We start from the raw sequence: 15,591 nt of genomic DNA, 5'->3' as shown, positions 1-15,591 counted from the left end.
GCAACTCATTGGCAAAGGGGCTTTGAGACCCTACTGACTATGTCAATGGTACAGGTTTTCTGCTCCCAGCTATGATTATGGAGTGGAATGAACTTTGGCAAAAGGAAACTGCTTGGCGTCCCAAAAGGCAACCACCCTGTACAAACTCCAGAAGAACACAATCTCTGCTAGATAGTCAAGTAACCACAAGATACAAGAACAAATGTTCCTATAGACAAGTTATTCAAGCACGGTACAGAATTTAAACGCATTTTCGCTAGGCATTCTACAAACACATTACAGTGCTACTGCTTAGTATGTTGAAAGATTCTGGCTCTTTACTTTTGAATATTTCTTCATCTTGGATCCCAAACGAGCAAAGGGTTTGCCTTACACAGGCAAAACAAAACTTCAGTCCTTTGTTATATGTTTTTACTGTTGTCAACTCATTAGTTTAGGTTGTCTAATAAAGTAGAGCAATTAAGAAAGCAAACAAGCAATTATTCATCTAAGCTGTGTGTGGGAGAAGAATAACCTAATTTTTTTTCCGACGGTATATGTGGCTTTAATGAGTCAAAGTTGGATAAAACAAAGGGCGCGATTTCATTCCCTAGTCTTCCACATCCCTCTGCCACATTCCCCACAACCTTTCGCAACCTTTCATGTGCTCCTTTTGATCTTTAAAACCCTAAACAGCTTGAAGGACGGCCTCCACCCATACCAACCTGCCCATGTTTTAAGACCAATTGATGAGGCTTCCTGCAGGAACCTGCATTGTTTGAGGTTAGGCTGACAGCGACTCATGGGAGAGCCTTCTTGGCTGCCACCCTCCAGGTGTGGAACTCCCTCACCAGAAGGTGAGATGGGCACAGGCTTTTCAGGCCTGCAGCAGGAGATGAAAGACTTCCTTGTTCCAGAAGACATCTCAGCTGAGTTGTTGGTCTGTTTTACTGGGACTGGGATGCTTGAGTTGTTGGCTGCTGAGAATTTGTGATTCTATTTTATGCCATTTAATGCTTAAAGGCCATTTATATTTGCTCTGGGTGTCTCAAGGTGAGGCAGAAAGGCAGCATATAGAACACAGAAAAGGGAAGAAGTTGAAAAATAAAAATAAAAAGTTTATAAACACAACTGACTCCCAAATTAAACAAGCAAACACTGTTACAATGTAAGAGAAACATTTAAGAGACTAATGCCACTTAGTTATGCAACCTCCCAGTTGTGTGCTTGGATAAAAGTGTATGCTCTGCGTATTGAGCTATTAAAAGTAGAATCCCTGGATTCCAGAGCATGTTACTACCTTAATTTACTTACCAGTGACCTGGCAGTCCACTGGAGCAGGTGGGCAAGCCAAGGCTGTATGAAACTCAAAATAGGTATCAATAAAGTTTTGTGCAGAATTCACTTCTTCATGCACAAATCTGAGTTCTCCAGGGTAGGATTCATTGCAGATAAAGGTGACAGTAAAACGGTCAGCCAGTCCTGAAGAGTGAAAGTGCTTCCAATTAAGATAAGAGCAGCTTCCAAATTAAAAAAAAGCTTTTTACACCCTTAAGATTGCAGACACATTTGTCCCCCACATCCCTACTCTCATGCTACTTCAGCATTATAATGACCACCCCACGCAGCCTCCAGAATGAACTCTAGTGCTAAAACTGTAGCCAAAATGAATGCTGAATGAACTGCCCCCTCAGCCTTCCCAGCACCTCCCACTGGGGTCAAAATCCCCTCAAATCAAAAATCGCCTCAAATCGAAAGTGGAATTCCTGAGGCTCATTACTCAGAGCCAACAAAATTTAAGAGTTGGCGCACCCCTTCTGAAATTTAAGTACCCATTAAAAGCCACATAGCAGCTGCAATGTCAACAAGGACCAGGAAGACCTGGGTGAAAAACCCCAGGGCCAGCCAGAGCCACTGCACATCTTTGTGATACAGACAGAAGAGATTAGAATGGGAAGACGTATGCTGCCTCAAGCTGCTTGGAAGCAGGACAGAGGTAACATTAATGTATCACAATGTTAGCCACCTGTGTATCGGCCAGTGCAGCCCAGAATTTACTAAACTCTGACTAGTGTGGACAATCTGGACTTCCGACCAGATTGCTGTATCAAAAGCCTCCTCACCTAACCTTCACTAGATATGACACCCAGCATCATGAATGCTACAAATATTGGCAGTGCAGCCCAGGTCACTAGCAGCCAACAGGGATAAAGCAGACCAATGTAATTCCAAGGCAGTGTACCGGTGTAAGTAAGGGTCAGATATCCTTCTGTAGATAGCTGAAGGGTTTTGTTCAGTTTCACCAAGCGAACGTGTTTCAGGTCGTGTGTTTCACACCCAGCAGCCGGACTTCCATCGATGCTCCCACAATCTTTCGCAGGTCCACAAATATTTAACTAAGAGATTCAACACACAGTACTTATTAGTTGCTCTGATGGCTCTTCAAGGCGCAGGCTTCTTAATTGCAGGCTGTCCTTATTCATTCAGCTATTCTTTGGGCACTGGCCTCATTTTGGGTGTTGCTATCTATACATACTACCAGGGCAACTTTCAGTGCCGTCCCAAGTCATAAATGTGCATTATGCAAGTTCTACATTTGCCAGCGAGATTTAGAAGTCTCACACAATTGTGCTTTTTAAACTTCATCAGTCTTTCCCTCAATTAATTTGGTGCCTAGTGATCACCAACAGGACTGAACGCTCTTTCTATTAACATGGAAGAAGAAACTTTCATGTGTTCTATTTCTTGCTCATGAGCTGCCATTAAATTACTAATTATACAGCAGAAGGACATAAACCTTGGCAACTTGTTCTATACTTGAAATATGAAACAGGAAAAAAATATTACCAAGTATGCCTTTGCAATGCCCACGGAAATATATCCATTTTTTGAAGCTAGTGGTTCCAAGTTAAACTCAAAACCAGTGTTGGGATCTTTTACAGAACAACTCTGAAAAAAAAATGAAGAGAAGAGATCAAGTTTTGATTACAACATTCAAGGTACTTTCACATTTGAAGAAGACAGGTCAAGGGAGAGACATCTTCCACATTAGTCAGGTTACAGACAATGCAATTCTATGAAGAGTTACTCCAATTAACGTCCACTGAATCAACTGGAGTAACTCTACATAGGACTACACTGTACAAGACCAATTTTAGGCTACCCTCATAGTAAACTATATGGGTGGGTTGTTATCACTTTAAAAATCAGCAGAACGAAATAGAAGCAGGATTACTGGGACCTACAGAAATTAATTCTCAATAGTTAGGGGGCAGAGGAGAAATAGAGAAAGTGCCTTGGAAGTTATAAGCCAGTTCTCCTTACAATTGTATATATCAAAGACCATGAGTTTTGTTCCCTCCAGAATTTGGTGGGACCAACTCCAAAGTAAACATGCACAGGATTTGGACGGTAAAGATTCTAGATTACCAAAGCACATGATTATGTGCGAAATCTACAAGACTGTCTATTACATTCACTGTTCCTCACCTGAGAGTCTCCTTCTGTTATAGAGATTGGACAAGCAGCTGCAGTTTCCCACAGAAACGTTGCAACACATTCTTTAATCTCCAAGAAACTTGGGCTGCTACTCTGGAAATACAAGTGATAAGGAAGTCAAGGCGAGCCGTGCTCAGAAAAACCCAGCTTCATACGGAGCACAAGGACTTATTGTAAGTTTGCTGCAGTTTCTGATACTATCATTCTGGAATACGTTTTCTGCTGCCAGTGCTGTAGCTTTTAAAAGAAAGTATCCTTTTCACCTCAATGCCCTTTTGAGATACTTTACAAAATGTCAATACTTTTGCACAATAACGACACAAACAAGTTCATACCAACAAATCATATTAAAATACATACAGGTTATGTTCCTCATAACACACAATATTCCATTTTTGGATGTTAAAATGCTGAATGTACAATGGAGGAGAGTACTTAAGACGTCACTGGATCAAATGGGCATTCATTGTATGGTGTATATTCCATATAACCCAGCCAGATGGAAGTCTGTTCTAAAGAAGAGCTAAGATCACCCATTTCTAGTTAAAGTTTGCTTCACGAGATACTACAATTTGTCCACTTAAAATGGCTGCCCACTAGAAATGGGTGACAATAGCTCTCCTTTAGAACAGATTTCCGATAAACAAAGCTACTTGCTAATAAATTGGCAAGTACTTTCACCCCAAGCTTGATCTTGAACTCAAAACACGATGGCACATCTCATGGTGTCATAGGTGGAGAATCCCTATCCTCCCACCTCAACTTAACTGCAAAAGAATGATGCAGAAGTACTAACAGGCAGCTGAGGGGAGGGAAATTCTTGCTGTCTCCTTCCTTCCTCTCCTCCTAGCAAACCAACTTGGACATGTGCAAATTTTCAGCGTTGTATAATTAATTATATTGTATTTATTTTTATTATATTGCAATATGTATTTTATTACTGGTTTGATTATACTGTATTTTAATTATGATATGTGTTGCCCTGAACCTGGCTTTGCCAGGGAAGGGTGAGATAAAAATTAAAGTATTACGGTATTATTATTATTGTGCCCATGGCCCACAGTGGACTCTTGGAACTTCCAGCACATTACGCATCACAGGCCCCTGATGCATTCTAGGAAGTAGGCTGGGATTTAGGATCAATTTAGTTCAACCTGAAACTTGATTTCTGAACCTGGAAATCCCTCTTCTCTCAGCTTACAAATAGGTACTTGGCCAGCAACAAGCCCCCACTTCCCTCCCACCCCGGAAAGAGACACTACGATAATGGAGGGGAGGGACACAGATGGCTGACAAATCCTATTTTGCATAATCGGTCATTTTCGAGCGATACAACATGGAGGTGGGGGGGGGGCAGGAAGGGAAGCAGCACAAAGTTCCAGGGAGTGAGGAAATCCTGATGCAGGTGATTCTTTCATCCCCCATCAGTCTACCTGGGGAGACTGAATGTCCCTAATAGCAGACCCTGGCTGATCCACCCCACTCCAATAGGACTCAAAGCAGAAAGTTTAGAAAAGTCTGCTGCTTGTTCCTTTGCTTTCAGTTAAGAGGGTTATGGGTGTGGGGGGATGTATGGGGCCAGAACTGACCAGAGATCCACAACTGCTTACCTTTAGCGCACAGGTTTGGGCAAGGCTTGTTTAAAGGAGACTACATCACATGAAAACTTCCCCCCCCCCAAAAAAAAAACCACACTAAGGGGAATTATTACAGTCTAGTTTTCCCTACCTTTCCAGTAAATACCAAGAAAAGCCTGGATAAAAGCCCAGTAACTATTAGTATCTCATCCAAAACTATTTTTTCCGGAGAATAGTGAATCCAAGTCCATTCCTACCAGCTGGGTATGTCATACTTCAATCATCAGCACAGATGAGCCAAATACAAGGCATTTTTCCACAATGAAAGGTGCAGTACTAAGGTCTCTCTGCATTACAAGTCCAAGCCACACCAAGAGAGATTCAAGAAAGAAGCCAGAGAGAACCTACAAATGCACCTGCCCTCACATACAGATTGCCAATCAGATGACCTATAGAGTCACAGTAAGAGAAGCAAGCTGCCCGGCCACTTACAGTAGTACCCTTAGAGCAGCTGAGATGGATTAGGCTTGTGAAAGGTATTGCCTCGTCTTCGCCACACAGAGATCCATCGGTGTAGTTGAGGAGGATTCTGCCAGGCCCTTCAACAACTGGCCTATGGCTGGCAATCCCAAGGTTGCTGATGGAGGTGGTTTCTGAGGAACCCGTCTAAAGTTGAAATACAAAGCACAGAAAGAGTTTTCAGAGGAGAAAAGGCTAGTTTTAAGTCACGTTATGAGGAGTAACTGAGATTGAACTAAATAAACACCACAACGTTATTTTAAAAATAGGGGATGCTGTTCAAAAAGCACTGGCCAAAAAAGAAAGAGGCCCACAGACTATTAATGCTGAAATGAGACTGCTTAGGGACAAAAGAAGGGGTAATTAAGGAAAGGAATGGTACAAGACTCATTTTGAGACAGAATTAGAGGGTCAACAGAAGGAAAAAAACAGGGTGTTCCTTTCAACACAGGCAAAGATGAAGATGGATACTGTAATGCACAGGATTATATAAGAGAAACCCGACAAGACTGAGCAAATGTTTACGACAAGGTGCTTAACTGAAAATGGTAAGTTAAGCAGAATGATGAAGATATGTGAAGAAAGATCATCAAGAGCTTTAAATATAAGCAGTTGTTATATACTCAGTATGAGCAGGGAAAGTAAATGACAACAAAGTTGTGTAAGCAACATCTCCTCCAAAAGTAGGCAATGAAAACAAACCATGAATCATCACATCTACTCCCATTTTTTCTTTCTTTTAAACATCTCAAACATTTTAAACATCTTGCTTATCAGTCAAACTGAGGTCAAAGCTGACAAAAAGGGATGTTATTCCGTAACTCCAGGGAGGCAGCAGTGCTAGTCTGCTCATGCAAACACAGACAGGAGTCTTATGATACCTTATAAACAAATAAAACATTATTCCAGCATCAATGTGCATGGACTAGAGGCCCCAAACTCCAATTATTCCATAAGAAGTGTGTGTGAAACAAGGGAAGTTGTGTGAAGACCCGCTCCCCCAAGAAAACCTAGGGCAGCTGTACTGTTGCCAACAATTACCACATACCAGGCTTTCAGCATCCAACACAAAAATAATAATAACTGAAATTCATTTGTATGAGGTCAATGAATAGGAAATTCTACTTTCAGGGTGGCTGCCTCCAGCACAATACTAAGCAATGATCTTAGCTAACAAGAAGAAGAGTTGGTTTTTATTCCTTGATTTTCTCTCCCTTTAAGGAGTTGCAAACCGGCTTACACAATCACCTTCCCTCCCCCTACCCACAACAGACATCTTGTGAGGTAGGTGGGGCTCCATCATCAACTCAAAGGGAGACTGCAGCCAAGAAATCAGAAGGAGATTGAGACTGGGAAGGGCAGCCATGAAGGAGCTAGAAAAGATTCTGAAGTGTAAGGATGTGTCACTGGCCACCAAAATTAAGCATGCCATCATATTCCCTATTACTATGTAGCGGTGTGAAAGCTGGACAATGAAGAAAGCTGACAGGAAGGAAAGTAGACTCCTTTGAAATGTGGAGTAGAGTGTTACAGTTACCATGGACTGCCAAAACAACAAATCAGTGGGTTATAGATCAAATCAAGCCTTAACTGACCCTAGAAGCTAAAATGACTAAACTGGGGCTATCGTATTTTGGTCACATTATGAGAAGGCAAGAGTCACTAGCGAAGACAGTCATGTTAGGAAAAGTTGAGGGCAGCAGGAAAAGAGGAAGACCCAACAAGAGATGGATTGTCTCAATAAAGCAAGTCACAGCCCTCAGTTTGCAAGACCTGAGCAAGGCTGTCAAAGATAGGACATTTTGGAGGACATTGATTCATAGGGTCGCCATGAGTCAGTCGGAAGCGACTTGACAGCACTTAACACAACACACACAGGTGGGGCTGAGACAGTTCTGAGAGAACTATGACTGGCTCGAGGACACCCAGCAGGCTTCTTGTGGAGGTGTGGGGAATCAAACCTGGTTCTCCAGATTAGAGTCCGCCACTCTTAACCACTAGAGCCAGCATGGTGTAGTGGTTAAGAGCAGTGGACTCTGATCAGAAGAACTGGGTTTGATTCCCCACTCCTCCACATGAGCAGCAGAGGCTAATCTGGTGAACTGGATGTGTTTCCCCACTCCTACACATGAAGCCAGCTGGGTGACCTTGGGCCAGTCACAGTACTATTAAGAGCTCTCTCAGCCCCACCTATCTCACAGGGTGACTGTTGTGGAGAGGGGAGGGGAAGGTGATTGTAAGACGGTTTGATTCTTCCTTAAGTGGTAGAGAAAGTCAGCATATAAAAACCAACTCCTCTTCTTCTTCTACATCACGCTGGCTCTCAAATCACTGCAATATTCCAGAATAAAGGATGACACTGGAAGGATCTGCATTTGAAGCATGAATTCTTGGTTTGCTAACATCAAGAATTCTTTGTAAGAATGTGTTGCCTTTTTTGGCACTCGCACAGAGATACTCACAGCAATATCCTTGTACGTCATTTCACAGACTGAGGCCCGCCTGTCACAGCCCGAGACAGGATTCAACTGGCGGCAGATATTTATGTAATATTTTTTGTGCGCACCCTCTTCCATGCTGCCCATGGCAAACCAGTTTTCCTGTCTGTCTCCAAACAACGATAAGCTGAAATGTAAAAATATGTCGGTTGAGCTGTGGTTTTGGCTCAAAACAAAAGTTCCGTTAGCAAGAAGATTCACTTAGGAGTGCAGCACTTGCACACACCTCCATTTGTGCATCCTCCTGTAACAAGCAGGCTAAAAACCTTACAGCCAGAGACGTCTGTTTGATATTGTGGTAACGAAAGCACAACGGCCTCCGCCTCACCAGCACACGGCAAGTCAAGAATGCCAATGATTTCTACACATGGAAGCCCCCAACACAAACAACCATCAGGAATAATATGCCCTCCTTTCCTATGACCCGCTTATTTCAAATATGTGGGGAACTGACAACACTGCTCACCTGAGCAGGAAAGAAGAGGAAGAAGAGAGTTGGTTTTTATATGCTGACTTTCTCTACCACTTAAGGGAGATTCAAACCGGCTTACAGTCACCTTCCCTTCCCACAACAGACACTCTATGAGGTAGGTGGGACTGAGAGAGAGTGACTGGCCCAAGGTCACCCAGCTGGCTTCATGTGGGGGAGTAGGGAAACAAATCCAGTTCACCAGTTTAGCCTCCACTGCTCATGTGGAGGAGTGGGGAATCAAACCCGGTTCTCCAGATCAGACTCCACCGCTCCAAACCACCGTTCTTAACCACTACACCAAAGTAGTATGCATCCAGCTACACGGTTCTGAAAACTTGCACACACACAAACCTTCAGAAGGCAGGGGAGTGATTTCTGCCAATTCCCCCCTATGCAGTTTGAGGGTCTGCTGACCACCAGGAGCACACTTTCAGGGGGCTCAGAGGGCTGCAGCAGCAAGAGGACGCAGGAAAGGTCTGTGGATCATGGCCTACATGCCAGCATTAAGTCAAAACATGCTTTAGACAGCAAGAACTTATGAATCAAGCACTTGCATCTACATTTTAAGGCGTACACACATAGTCCTTTGATGTTTACCTTGAAAGATCATATTGCTCCATGGTCTGTGGATCTGTTACAACACATTCTATGGGTATCTCTGGACAGACATAGCTAGTGTACCACTTGAAGTTATATGTGAAATTGTCTTCCACCTAAATTACCATGACCACGCAGAGTGCAAAACAAAAATAAAAAAGCAAACAAACCATAATTAGCATAGCTGAAAACCAACTACATACTGGCTTGGATCCTGCCTGGATTCCCAGAGGTGCAAGGATCAGGGAGATTTTTGCCAATCCCCCCCCCCTCCAACAGGAGACCTCCTATTTTCCCCAAAGCTATTCCTGGGGGTCCCATACCCCCCCCCCAGATCAGCATTTTTGGGTGTCTTGGGCTGCTGTGAGAGGCAGCAATCAGTGGACACTGCCCTTCCCACCTTGCCCCTGTGGGCACCTAGGCAGTATCCCAACCCTACAGCTCATTAAGAAAAGGGGCAAGCTTCAACTTATAAAATGTGTTGTTCTGCTCTCATGTGAAGAAGTTCAGCTTTGATTCCCAGAAAGAGCAATCTACAGAGTTTACTGGAATCCACTGACATGCTCATCCTTCTAGACTAGAAATACTCATTCAGAGGCTTGCAGAGAGCCACGTTCACAACTGACATCAACCAAAAGAAACACATTTACTTCCAGCCCTGGCATGAAGACTGCACCTGAAAGAGGTGTGCAGCTTACCCCATTCCTCTAGCAGCAGCTGTTTCAAGATGGGAAGGGAAATTACCTGCTAACTACAATCCCCAACAGGCAATGGGGCAGGTCCCACACTCGGTAACACTGCTCAGATGAGGCACAGGTAGCTCCCAAGCCACTTAAGGTCACTGTTTTAGACAATACTAGGGGTGTGCACCATTTTTTGGGTTCAGGTTCAACAGACCCAGAATTTTTCAAAAAATACGAAAAAAAGCCAAATCCCCATACCAGTATGGGTTTTTTTCAGCTTTTTCAAACATTCGATTGGGGGGGATCCATTAAACCTGAACCCAAAAATTTCCACATCACTTCTGAAGTCCATGTAGGTCTCAGAGGTGCATCCAGAGGAATAAGCACACCACAGAAATCTACAGAGACAGCCTCAGACAAAGAATCTGGAGACATCTGGAGACATGAAGCCCAGCAGTACACTTCTCTTCAGCCCTGGTACTCTACTTAAAGTATTCTTGTGGGGTTTGGGGCCCCACTGAATTGGACTATTAGGGCCTTAGCAAGGGATCCGTCACTACAGTTTTAACCTGCAGATTTTTGTTGAGAACTATTAGAAGTTGACATGAACATTTTAATCAAATAAGGAAGAGCAGATTATCCACATTCAGTTCGTACCTGATATTCAGGCTGACCTTTGCCTGCATCACGATCACACAAGAAAGTTATGTGGGTAGACCGATGTGTGTGCTCTTCATTATTGTAGATCGTGCCATTTTTGTAGTCCAACTGAACCATTCCATCATAGTAGGAGAGCTCAGAACTGGGAACTCCCAGACTCCATTTATCTTCGCCACTGGAAGTGAACAGAAACGTAACTTCATAGATTTCTTACAGAAGCAGCCCCACCTACATTGACCTCCTCCAGTAATAAGCAGAAGCATCTGCTTATGCTGCACTATCGGAGTAGGGCAGGTCCTACATTGCTGCACACAGCCAGTAAACAGCCCATCAGATACTACATTAGAGTTACAACCACCACTGGGAAGGGATAGTTATGACATCCACAATACAGCTGGCATTTGGAGGTTGCATCCTACCCAGTACCTTTACTTCAACACAGAAGGTAGTTCTTAAAATTAAACAGGAGTCACATCGTTCATCAGGAAGTCTTTCTAAAAAGCATTCTCCCACTGCAGAAACTTAACACATGAACACATGAAGCTGCCTTATACTGAATCAGACCCTTGGTCCATCAAAGTCAGTATTGTCTACTCAGACTGGCAGCAGCTCTCCAAGGTCTCAGGCAGAGGTCTTTCACATCACCTACTTGCCTAGTCCCTTTTTAACTGGAGATGCCGGGGATTGAACCTGGGACCAACCTGGAAGGTTTTAAGAGGGGAGTGAACATATTCATGGAGGAAAGGGGTATTCATGGCTATTAGTTAAAATGGATACTAGTCATGCTGCATACCTATTCTCTCTAGTATCAGAGGGGCATGCCTATTATATTAGGTGCTGTGGAACACAGGCAGGATGGTACTGCTGCAGTCGTCTTGTTTGTGGGCTTCCTAGCGGCACCTGGTTGGCCACTGTGTGAACAGACTGCTGATGGACCTTGGTCTGATCCAGCAGGGCCGTTCTTATGACCTTCTGCATGCAAAATAGAGGCTCTACCACTGAGCCACAGACACTCCCCAACATAATGGCAAGGATCCAGATTGCTGCTAAATTAGACTTGGGCAGCTAAGGAGGTTTTAGACTTGCAGTTTTGGGATAGTACCCTACCTTCTAAGGCTGCAAGGCAGAAGACTTCTGCAACAGAAAGGAGTTACACAAGCAGTTTTGTCAAGGCGCTGAAGGGAGGATCGTCAAAGTGAAGCATCCACTCAGATGGGTGCAAATCCTTGGGCTCCCCTTAATTAACTCTCTGCACCCCAGCTGATCTTTCTATATGTTCTTTTAAACAGTCTTCATCTTATGCAGTTTAGGAACCCCTGCTCCTAAGCGTCTTTACTCAGAAGCAAGTCCAACTGAATTCAGTGAGTCTCCTTAAGATTACAACCTTAGTTATCACAACGCTGACCTCTTTCACACATACACACATTAGGCAAGCAAAGGCATAAGGAAAACCTTACTTTCTCTTTACTTGGCACGCTGCTGAATTTTGTCCACAGAGCATGTTTGGCACAGCGCCACAAATATTGATATAAAAGCTGTAATCGCTTGTATTTACTGAATAGCCCATCTCCGTCGTCAGTGGGGATAAGTCAAAGGAATATCCTAAAAAGAAATTGAGCTTTGTTTAGTATAGAAGCTATACGAATGCACTTGCCCCACCAATCAGCAAGGTTTCACAAGCAGTAATAGACACCTCTGCAATCTGATAAGACTCCATGACTACATTCAGAATCATGACAAGCCTCAGTGACACAGCTTTCTCTTGAGCTTGCATCCTTCTCCTTCCCAACCGCCCTCCTGCTCTCACAGAGCACAACTGCAATCCTGACCTGGAAAGCCTTGAAGTTTGGATTCGTTGTGATGTCTGAATGTAGGGGTCTGAGTAATTTGGAGTTTTCCTCCCACACAGATGGGTTCATGAGGGGGAAGCACATTCCCGTTTTCTCCAGGGGCCTGCAGTTGGATAACACAGCCCACTGGAGCATAGTTTAAGGCCCTCCTAAATGAGGAATTTTTCAGGGAAAGGAGCATGGGAACATTGGTCCTTGTAGGTTATCCGGGCTGTGTGACCATGGTCTTGGTATTTTCTTTCCTGACGTTTCGCCAGCAGCTGTGGCAGGCATCTTCAGAGGAGTAACACTGAAGGACAGTGTCTCTCAGTGTCAAGTGTGTAGGAAGAGTAATATATAGTCAGAAAGGGGTTGGGTTTGAGCTGAATCATTGTCCTGCAAAAAGTATCAAAGGTAATGTGATAATCATGGTCCTGTAAGTATCAAGATAATGTGCTAATGAGGGTGTTGTATGTTAAAATGGAACCATTGTATCCTGAAGTGATCTGTTACGTGTGAAATCCAAGGCTAATCTGCATGGCTATTGTGGACATGCAGATTAGCCTTGGATTTCACACATTAACAGATCACTTCAGGATACAATGGTTCCATATTAACATACCACATCCTCATTAGCACATTATCTTGATACTTACAGGACAATGATTAGCATATTACCTTTGATACTTTTTGCAGGACAATGATTCAGCTCAAACCCAACCCCTTTCTGACTATACATTACTCTTCCTACACACTTGACACTGAGAGACACTGTCCTTCAGTGTTACTCCTCTGAAGATGCCTGCCACAGCTGCTGGCGAAACGTCAGGGGGAAAAAAACCAAGACCACGGTCACACAGCCCGGATAACCTACAAGAACCAATGAACTCTGACCGTGAAAGCCTTCGACAATAGCAAGGGAACAGTTTGTGTACACCATGGAAGAAGAAGAATTGGTTTTTATATGCCGACTTTCTCTACCTTTTAAGGATAATCAAACTGGCTTACAATCTCCTTCCCTTCCTCTCCCTACAACAGACATCTTAAAGGTGGGGCTGAGAGAGTTCTGAGAGAACTGTGACTAGCCCAAGGTCACCCACTTGGCTTCACGTGGAGTGGGGAAACCAACCCGGTTCACCAGATTAGAGTCCGCTGCTCATGTGCAGGAGTGGAGAATCAAACCCACTTCTCCAGATTAGAGTCCACTGCTCTTAAACACTACACCACGCTGGCTCTCTGGACAGACGTTTCTCATGTCAGAGTGTTGCCCGTGAGTTACAGTGGTGCCATTTCCACAGATGTCTGTTTGCTTTATTAAAATCTTCAGTGTCCCACATACAGATAGGTACAGTTACCCATATTTGTGCATTTAATAAGGGGGGGACACAAGTTTTCAGCTGGGCTGCTCTAGCAGCTGTGTGTGTTAAGTGCCATCAAGTCACTTCCGACTCATGGTGACCGTATGAATCAATGTCCTCCAAAATGTCCTATTTTTGACAGCCTTGCTCAGATCTCGCAAATTGAGGGCTGTGGCTTCCTTTATTGAGTCCATCCATCTCTTATTGGGTCTTCCTCTTTTCCTGCTGCCCTCAACGTTTCCCAGCATGACTGTCTTTTCTAGTGACTCTTGTCTTCTCATAATGTGACCAAAATACGCTAGCCTCAGTTTAGTCATTTTAGTTTCTAGGGTCAGTTCAGGCTTGATTGGATCTATAACCCATTGTTTTGTTTTTGGTTTTTTTGCAATCCACGGTATTCCGATTTCTTGGCTACAGCCTCCCTTTTGGTTGATGACGGAGCCAAGAAATAGAAAGTCTTAAACAATTACAATTTCCCCATTGTCAGCCTTAAAGTTGTGTAGCAGCCAGACTTAGGAAAATATGGAAAGATGGCGTTTGCAAGACTTCACGGTTCGCTATGCACGATCAGCCATTCACTGACGTTTTGGATCAACGGTGAGCGCCGGAGCAAAGTACTGTACTTTGCTGTACAAAGTAGTGTACTGGTTTAGTTTAACCAAGCGGATGTGATTTAAATACAGTTCAGATTCAACTCAAGCTTTTTAAAAAGCTGGAAACAACTACGGCTAAGAAATGAAAGATGAAAAAAAGTAAATGAGGATTTTGGCACAGACCGTGCTTGATACAGACCTAGAAGAATTTTGGTAGACTAAATATTTACCTGCTTGCGAGTCAGAAACCCTGCAGTTGTCGCCTTTGGTTTTAGACAGGACGCAGGCGGCAGCAGTATGCCACTCAAACTCATACAGGCACTCAACGTGCCCAGAGTTCATCAGAACAGGAGCACTTTCCAGATCACCTGGCAACAAAACAACAGATTAACACTGAACTGAACAACCACATTCATTTTCAAGAAACTGGTGGGGGGAGGGGAGGGTCTGGCCTCTTTAATTTTACTTTCAATAAGTGATCTATGGAACAGAGTGGTAAGCTGCAGGACTGCAGTCCAAGCTCTGCTCCAGACCTGAGTTCGATCCCGACGGAAGTTGGTTTCAGGTAGCCAGCTCAGGGTTGACTCAGCCTTCCACCTTTCCGAGGTCGGTAAAATGAGTACCCAGCTTGCTGGGGGTAAAGGGAAGATGACTGGGGAAGGCACTGGCAAACCACCCCGTAAACAAAGTCTGCCTAGTAAACGTTGGGATGTGATGTCACCCCATGGGTCAGGAATGACCCGGTGCTTGCACAGGGGACCTTTACCGTTTTTTAACTTCAAGAGAGCTGACAGTTTACATTACCTAGCAGTGGACACTTCCCCCCTACCCTCAACATTAAATACATTTGTGTGTTGAATTCTGTCGTATTGTCTATTCAGTTTCTTCACAAGAGGAGAACCCCAACTATGAGATTCTCCTCATGTAGGATCTGTGTCATCTCTCTGCATTTATGGTCTTCTTTTCCTTGCCTCCATAATGTAATTTCACTAAGATGGAGCAGCCAGAACAAAATACTATTTGTGGTACAGATGTCCAGGAGATGATAAATTTATGCAGGCTACATGCAGCCTGATGAAACCTATGGCTTGGTACTCTGCCACAATCTGCTATTCATGGAATAAATTGGTCAAGAGGGGAAAAGGCAGACTCCTAAAGAAAACTCTTGCATAAGCAGGGACAGTAAGCAAGGTTGGTAGAGAGATTAGGATTGTGTTCTAATTCTTATACAGACATGAAGCTTCTTGGGTAATTTTTGACCATTTACTCTGTTTAACTCATTTCCTAGTTAAATTGTGGAACTCCCTGCCCCAGGATGTGGTGATGGC

General features: G+C 43.7%; 1 protein-coding gene across 1 annotated transcript in view; it reads right to left on the bottom strand.

Moving 5' to 3' along the window:
* IGF2R (insulin like growth factor 2 receptor) overlaps positions 1-15,591 on the bottom strand; it is a 102,489-nt gene that overhangs the window by 40,573 nt on the left and 46,325 nt on the right. The window contains exons 14-23 of the mRNA XM_056853310.1: positions 14,494-14,631; positions 11,941-12,085; positions 10,481-10,658; positions 9,141-9,256; positions 8,036-8,198; positions 5,547-5,720; positions 3,469-3,570; positions 2,827-2,928; positions 2,222-2,375; positions 1,294-1,461 (exon numbers count right to left, since the gene is read on the bottom strand). Of these exons, the coding sequence (XP_056709288.1) occupies positions 1,294-1,461; positions 2,222-2,375; positions 2,827-2,928; positions 3,469-3,570; positions 5,547-5,720; positions 8,036-8,198; positions 9,141-9,256; positions 10,481-10,658; positions 11,941-12,085; positions 14,494-14,631 (1,440 nt within the window). The remainder of the gene's footprint in view (positions 1-1,293; positions 1,462-2,221; positions 2,376-2,826; positions 2,929-3,468; positions 3,571-5,546; positions 5,721-8,035; positions 8,199-9,140; positions 9,257-10,480; positions 10,659-11,940; positions 12,086-14,493; positions 14,632-15,591) is intronic.

The sequence above is a fragment of the Euleptes europaea genome, chromosome 7 (genome assembly GCF_029931775.1).
Source record: "Euleptes europaea isolate rEulEur1 chromosome 7, rEulEur1.hap1, whole genome shotgun sequence".
Classification (NCBI taxonomy): Eukaryota; Metazoa; Chordata; class Lepidosauria; order Squamata; family Sphaerodactylidae; genus Euleptes; species Euleptes europaea.
The sequence above is the reverse complement of the archived record's forward strand: the minus strand, read 5'-3'. Positions and strand labels throughout refer to the sequence as shown.